The sequence below is a fragment of the Nematolebias whitei genome, chromosome 6 (genome assembly GCF_014905685.2).
Source record: "Nematolebias whitei isolate Nwh7 chromosome 6, NemWhi1, whole genome shotgun sequence".
NCBI classification, from domain to species: domain Eukaryota; kingdom Metazoa; phylum Chordata; class Actinopteri; order Cyprinodontiformes; family Rivulidae; genus Nematolebias; species Nematolebias whitei.
The window spans coordinates 13,619,534-13,627,576 of NC_056503.1; the positions used below are offsets into that span (position 1 = coordinate 13,619,534).

At 40.8% G+C, this 8,043-nt stretch overlaps 1 protein-coding gene across 1 annotated transcript; it reads right to left on the reverse strand.

Annotated features, from left to right (window-relative positions):
* Window positions 1–3,014: 3,014 nt before the first annotated feature.
* LOC119411116 (EH domain-containing protein 2-like) lies at window positions 3,015–5,921 on the reverse strand. The gene is made up of 6 exons (XM_037678043.1): window positions 5,701–5,921; window positions 5,447–5,623; window positions 5,196–5,293; window positions 4,000–4,412; window positions 3,756–3,920; window positions 3,015–3,653 (listed from the first exon to the last, which is right to left on the reverse strand). The coding sequence occupies exons 1-6, from the start codon at window positions 5,919–5,921 to the stop codon at window positions 3,090–3,092; spliced, it is 1,638 nt and encodes a 545-aa protein (XP_037533971.1). The 3' UTR covers window positions 3,015–3,089.
* Between the last annotated feature and the right edge of the window lie 2,122 nt (window positions 5,922–8,043).

The window sequence follows — 8,043 nt, forward strand, 5'->3', positions numbered from 1 at the left end:
GTACCACATGAGGTGCGAATGACAATAAAGAAACTCTGACTCTGACTGACTCTCTGACTCTGATTTTATTATTTTTTTCTTTAGACATTGACGAGTGTCTGGCAGAAAGCTCAGGCTGTGAACACTACTGTGTCAACACGCTGGGAACATATCAGTGTTTTTGTCGGCAGGGTTTCCGCCTGGCACAGGACCGGCACTCGTGCATCTGTGAGTAACAAGTTTGTCAAAGTAAATGCTGCACAGGACACAACAATTTGTCACATTTAATGGCAAGTAGGTAGGATAAATGTTTATCACAAGCCTTACGTTATACTCTGTGTGTTTAGCTCTGTATGACAAAGATGAAGAAGAGGAGGAGGATGAGGATGAACAAGAGGAAGAGGAGCAGCTGCAGGTTGACAGACTACCAGACCTGCTTTTTCGAAATGCTCCTCAGCTCCTGCAGTACACGGCAGCTCTGCACTCCCATTCCAGCATTGATGACGATGATGCTCGTCATGAAGAAGATTTAGAAACCCATGAGGAGCACAGAGGAGAGCTGAGACTGGAAAACCACATAGGTACGATGAACAGTGTTAACGACTGCACTGATGTAAGAGCCTGGTCAACATATATACCATATAATGCTCTTTCAGTAAACCTTCACACAAGAAGAGTTACTCTGAGTTTATCATTTCCTCTTCAGTGTGTTTCAGTGGCTCCTTTGGGGATGACTGCAGTGTGACCTGTGAGGACTGTGTGAACGGAGCCTGCAGTGAAAGCAGGGACCGATGTGAATGTTTGCCAGGCTGGACTGGAACTACCTGCACTGAGAGTAAGAACAATAAACCTTTGTGTATTTTTAATCTTTCCAAAGCCCTGTGGTGTCTCTCCTTCACGCTTTTCACTTCAAATTGCTGACTCTGTATTAAACACTGTCTTGTGACCAATAAACTCAGACAAAACATGACATTTTAAAAGCAACTAGTGCTTAGGGATTGAACTTTTCCTAATCAACAGTTTCAATTAATTTTCAGTGAGGGAGCTTTTTTAGAAAAAGTCAATAAAAGTGAATGCATATGCAGACTGTGAGAGACTAAATAAGAATGGACTAAGCAAAGCTGACTTAAATTTAACTGTTCTTTATTACTCACAACAGAATAGCAAACTTGGGGCATAATGTTTTTTACCTGTGTGTGTATGTATGTGTTTCCATCTAATACCAAACTTTTTTTTATTAAAACTATTCACTCATTCCTTCATCCTTTATTTATGCAGGTTAATCCCATTGAGCCTCGAGGACTCCTTTACAAGAGTGACCTGATTTTTTAACAAAGAGTGATGACAACAGTGGACAACAAAGACAATAATAGACGATTGTAAAGGATGCGTACAAATTGAGATTTTCTTTTTTTAACAAGTGAAAATAAAATGTAACAAAAAAACATCTAGGTTGTAAGGCGATGTAGAAAACTAAAAACAAGAACATGTCTGCATTGGTTTTTCCCATCAAACTTAACAGATGTTTAAAGCCACTTAGAGAGGTCAATTCAAAAGTAATCAGTGGATATACATCTACTGTGTGACTAAACTGCTATTTTGAGTCAACTCACTTCAAAATAACCACCACAGCGAACTAGACAACACAAAAATGAGCAGTCAGCTCAGTCAGTGCGATAGACAATGTGATAAATCTAACCAGGTTGAGTCAGGTCCTCTGGACAGATGCTTCTTTGTTGAAACATTTTTTCTTTTATTCCAAAGACTTCTTAAGTCTAAGGAGCTGCAACAAACTCAGTCTTATAAATAGCACCTTCTCATGGTGGATCAATCAGTTTTCTGGTGATATCCAGAACTAGCTGTTCACATGCAAAATGAGAACCATCAACCTAATGACCGTCAGTGCCCTGATGGCTGCTTGCTAAAGTAAAAGAAGTCATCTTTGTAAAGCCAACCCTCCCATCGTTAAATGGGGAAGGAAGCCTCCATGTCCAGTTGTCCCCCTCTTATTATGCTGTTATTGTGAGTAGCACTCAGTCCTCTGTGTGGCCATCATACTGGTTTTAAAATCTATATGGAAGACAAACAGAGCTGACTTCCACATAGAGTGGAACACACAGACTTGACTTCCACACTGAGATTTAGAGGAGAATAGGCTTTCACTGTACAAAAGTTAAATTTTATAATAATAATAAAAAAAAAAGCTAGGAATAAAAACTGAAATTGGCTAGGAGCTGGGATTGTTTCAAAATACACACAGGAGTGGACAAGCACGCAATAGAGCAGGGCTATTCAACTAGATTTCTCAACGGGGGCACTGTTATTGAAAGACATGAGCTCAGGGGCCGGACATCCAGCACTTAATGTCATTAAATAAGTTTGTTTTATGGTTTACAATCTAGTTTTATTTAAAAATGAACCCATTGGTGGGCCGAACTGAGTTCACCAGTGGGCCTGATTTGGCCCCTGGGCCACCAGTTCAATAGTCTTGCAATAAACATTTGGAAGTGGATCCTTAATTTAAGTGTTAGACTTTCACTGTAAAATATAAATGAACACAAATTACAAAGGTTTACAAAGCATACAATATTTATAACGTCACAGAAAAGGTTTCAATTTGAATGTTTTACAAATGACAACAAACGTCACCATCAAGCAAAATCTTCTTTCATTACTGAGTGACTTCAAATGGTTCGCAAAAAACTTGTTATTTCTTCGAAAAAATGATTTTGTGACAAACAGAGATTGTATTTTTAAAGTGTAACACACTTTCTGGCATTGTTTGTACTAACAGGTTGTCCTCGGGGGTATTTTGGAAGGCACTGTAGAAGAAAGTGCACTTGTCCCAACAACGGACCCTGCCATCGTTTGTATGGAGCTTGTTTCTGCTCTCCAGGATTATATGGCCGTTTTTGCCATCTAGGTGGGTGAAATATAAAATACAAACAGATTGTGTTGTGCTAATAAGTATGAAAGAATTACTAGCACGATTGTTGTTTTAGTGACATTAGGAACAATATTACAAGTATGCATGTATAGTTTATATTAAGAACATTTAGTACACATTTACGTGACTATTCTTCAGATATTCATGGTTTTGTATACAAGGATTAAACTGATGCGTCACTCGGTGTATTCGGCCGTTTGGATGGTGGCACCAGATGAGAGGGAAGCTCTTTAGGGAGCCAGTGTCCTTCTAGCTTTCCCTCAATAAGATGGACCGCCAAAGCGAACTCCTCATCGTCCAACATGCCGTCTTTATCAACATCTGCCAGCCTCCAGATGTGAGCGAGCACAGAATGAGGCAGAAGAGTGGTTGTCATCCATTCTTTGGCTTTGGTGCCTCTGAGTTTTCCGTCACGAGGACTCAGGCTGTAGAAAATCTCATCGTATTTGGGTTTGTATTTCTCCACAGCCCACTCGTCCAAATCCATCTCGCTGCTCTCGTCGTCTTTGGCGATTTCCTTAAATGGGTCTTGTGTGAAATGCTCACGCCTGAAAGTTCCTAAAAATTCTCCATCCAACACACTGGGGAGGGATTTCTTCTTCTCCTCCTGCAGTTGGAGTAAGGGAACCAGCTTGGCTACATCTGAGGTCAGGAGTTTATCTAAAGAAGCCATCAGGCTGGGCTTCAGTTTCTTGAACTTTGAGAAGTCCTGACCCAAAAGTTTTTCCTAAAACATGGATACAGTCTTGTGAGGTTCACACAACACTTTACAGTGAATACATTGTATAAACTGTTGTAGTCATGCAGTTAGTAAAACATTTTGTTTGACCTGCATCTTGGTGCAGTCTGGGAAGTCTCCAGCTGGGACTCGATGCTGCTGCTGGATATTTCTAAAAATCACAGGAAGCTGATATATCAGGTTGTGCTTCTTTCTTTCTTTGCAAAAAACTCTTGGCATCTCCTGCTTCAGAAAGCTGATGATGTGTGCATGAGCCTGGGAAGAGAACAAACCAGGCAAGAAATTACTGTAAAAACAGTGTTTGTGAATGCAGTCCTAGATTTAAGGTTCTTACCCTGACTAAGCGAGCTCTCTTCACCAAGTCATTCAGCTTGCGCACTGCTGCATTGCGTGGCAGGTTCCTCACATCAGCCAGCAGATCCTCCTCCTCTAGCTCAATCAGCTGGTAGTGATCGCACGCCTGCCTCGGCTCCGACCAGAAAGATCCAATATAAACACGCAGGATTTCAGGGGTTCGAAACACTTTACCCAGTGACCACATGAGGGCGCCATACGCTCTCATGAGCTGCTGAGAGTCTATTGTGTCAGCTTTGTTGAGAACCACACGCAGCTTGTCCTCATAGCTGTACAGAGCCCCAAAGGCCCGGGTGAGCTCATCCGAGAAGTCCAGTTTATGAGCGTCAAACAGGAGGATGATCCGATCCACACGCTCTGCAAACCAGCGCAGTACAGCTGGGAAGTCGTAGCCTGAGCATAAGGAAACACGGGGTTTTCATTAGAGCAGTGTGTAAGGGTGAAAACCAAGCAGCCTGCAGGAATACATGACCATGTAAGTCATCCCAGTGGTCCAAACTGGTTTCAAGCCATCTTAGTTACACCCACAGATAAATGCATTTTAAAAACAATGTAGCTCCTTTCCTCCAAGTGTTTTACATTAGGCCATTAATTCCCATTTAATTTAGCTTTTCATGTGGCTTTTCTCACTGAAATGTAATGCTTTGATAACACTTTATTCCAGTGGTGTAGTCTGCATTTTTGTACTGGGTATACTGTGCTTAGAAACCAAAGTACACCGGTTAGTACAATGTAATTGTCAATTTATTATGATTTTTAAGCATATTGGACATTTCCAAATTTCTCTCATGCTTATATTTGAATAAATGTACAACAACCTTTGTACAACTGTTGGATTTGTGTTAAAAACATGTTATAGATCTTATAAAACAGTATCAAAGTAAGTATTAAGTAGTAAGTACTGAAGTATTAATTATACAAAAAACAGGTTTAACCAACTCAATGTGTCCATAAAATGTTCCAAATGTGTTGATAATGACACATGCCCATTCATATGTCACGTGTCATTGGGCACTTTTAGGGTATACTAAAATTCCCAAGCTTTTCTAGTGGGTATACTCCATATGCCTGTGTATCACATGGAATACACCACTGGTTTATCCCTAATTACCTGGAAGCAAAGATTTAACAATGCTTTCTAACACCAACAGCATCATTGTAAGCATTCTGTCTCACCTCGGCTAAGTTTTCTTCTTGCAGCTGTTAAGATGCCTGGTGTGTCAATTATGCTGATACTTTCAAGGACTGGATTTGGCATCTGGACACACTGAAATCTGCAAAGAAAAACACAAGGTTTAATCTATTAGTTTGGGTTCAGGCATCTCAAATGCACATGCAGTGACAGACAACATTAACAGATTAGAAAAGACACACTTTTCTTCTTCTTTTATTTCTCAGGCTTTCTTTACCTGCCCATTCCACCTCACCTGTTTAGAAACAAGTTTCCAAATGGATCAAGGTTGCGAAAGGGCATTTTTGGATCCACTGTTAGGGCATTCCCAGGAATGGTTTGAGTCTTTTCTCCATACATGAGGGCTGTGAAGCAGTCAGTGGTTGGCTCCGGACCAACTCTGCTACCAGGAAAGTCTTCCTCTATGAGATACCTAAGAATACACACAGTGTAAACCAACACAAGTGCCATCCTTGAGGTTTCAAACACACTATCAGCTGCACGTCATACCTGATGAAAGTTGTCTTTCCTGTTGAGTACTCACCCATCACCAGCACCATCGGCTTGTTGTCAAAGTCTGCATCCTCGTAGCTCGGTGAGTGAAAGTGATGGAAGGAGTAGTGTTTCTCTATCGGCAGCAGCCTCTTGTAGTAAAGATTCTTCAGCTCCTCTGTCACCCCATTGACGTCTCCTAGCGTTTTAGGAGTGCTCCAAAACCTCCGGATGGACATTTTGGGAGAGGGTTGGCTTTTTTATTCTTTGAGGTTAAAGCTGCCCAGACTTCGAGGACTAAACTGACCGATGGAAGAATGTGCACAAAAATTATCAGCAGCTGTCTGTTCCACGCTGCAGTGGGACAACGAGAGGGTGGGGAGGGTGTAACCAGAGCCTGCAGCTGTACCTAACACGAAGCCAGTGTCGAGAGGGACAGGGTGGAGTGCAGTTCAGCGTTTATTGATGAGGTGGGACAAGTTTTGCCAAGATTCAGCCTCAGTGATTTGGATGGTGCGGCGCTTGAGTATTTAAAAGCCTTTCTCCTGGAGTATGTGCTTGATTTTTAATGCGTCAGTATTATTTCAGAAAATTTTGTCAACTCAAACTAAGGTGGAAAAAACAAAGATATTCATATGAACAGTGCAGCATGATTTAGAGGAATGTCAGTAAAGTTGGTCAAACTCGGACCGTCCAAAATCTTTCATTATGATGACATGGTGGATTTATTTGTCTCGTACTGCAAATGAAATTCAATAGTTGAGATTATTTTCTGCTCCTAGCTACCATCCAGTGGTGTACGTGATACGTGGGCATACGGTGTAAACCCACTAGAAAAGCTTGAGAATTGCAGTATACCCACTTAACAGTGCCCAGTGATACATGACATATCATTAGGCACATGTCATTGATATGTTAAATGGCAGTTAAACGCTTCCGTAACAATCTGTCTGCACTTGTTTATTACATTCGCTTATCCAGCAAATTATGGTATGCTTAATACTTCTGTACTTACTACTTAATACTTGAACATGTTTTGCTTTAATACTTTTATAAATTCTGTAGCGTGTTTTTAATACAGAGCCAACTGTTGTACAAAGTTTGTTGAACATTTATTCAAATATAAGCATCAAAGAAATTTTGAAATGTTCGTTGTGTTTAACAATCAAAATTGCTGATTACACCGGTGTACTTTGGTTTCTAAGCACAGTATACCCACTACAAAGACGTACTACACCACTGCTACCAGCTAAACTTTACCAAACAGAAGTTGTCATGAGAATTTATTTTATTTGTTTTTAAAGTGTTGAACTGCTTCAATAAACACTACTTTGTGTTTTGGACCAACCCTTTAGCTTGTCCCAGGTGGACCCATGGTGCGAGCTGTTCCAAAGAATGTGACTGTGTCCAAGAACATTCCTCTGCCTGTGACCCCAAAACTGGGAGCTGTTTCTGTAAGGCTGCGCACCACGGTCTGCGGTGTGAAAAAGGTCTGAGCTCTTCACCGAGCGTCATTTATGTTTTAACTGAAATGTAAACACTTTCAGGTGAGCTAGCCTCCCCAGTTGACTCAGCTGGAAGGTGTTTTAGAGGTCACAATACAGGGTTGACAAATTAAAAGAATGAAATTTTGAAAAAAAAAATCAAGTTTTGTCGGTTCAAGTAGTACTGTACAACCTCATTGTGGGGTAATAGTCTGTTTCCTTAAAAGGTTGTATTGATTTAATGGTCTATAACCGAAAAGTTGTTAAAGACGCCAAAGTCTTTTAGCAGACTTTCACAAAATGTTTTTTTCTCCCATTGTGGAGTCAAAATGGAGAATTGGACATAGTTCTGTCCGTCCGTGCATATTCTGAGTACGACAACTTGAAAAATAAGCAAGGTACCGAGTTTTATTTTGGTGTGTAGGAGTATCCAGACATAAAAATAAGAACGATTTCTTTCAAAAATTAGGTTGCCAGGTCATAATCAAAGATGGCCGCTTCCATATACATACATAGATACATACCGTAAACTTGCTTTCTAGTTTTTATATTGCTTAAAAGTATAGTTGCCTCAAATGACTGGGGTGGCCAGTGTGGAGGCCAAAGAATAATCTATGGCGACCAAGGCCACCATTGGCCACACCCTGGCTCCGCCTTTGCACCTGGTGATGGATAAAAAGGCTCCCCCCGCTCTGTCACTGCACAACCTCAGACAAAAATACAACGCTGTTCTTCTACACAGTGTGTGTAATAACTCTTATCCATTAGAATATTTTCACCACAAACATTATCTATTATTATTTAAGGGCAGCTGTGGCTGAGTGGTTAGAGTCCTCCAATGTGAAAGTTGGGGGTTCGATTCCACCAGCAGTCACAT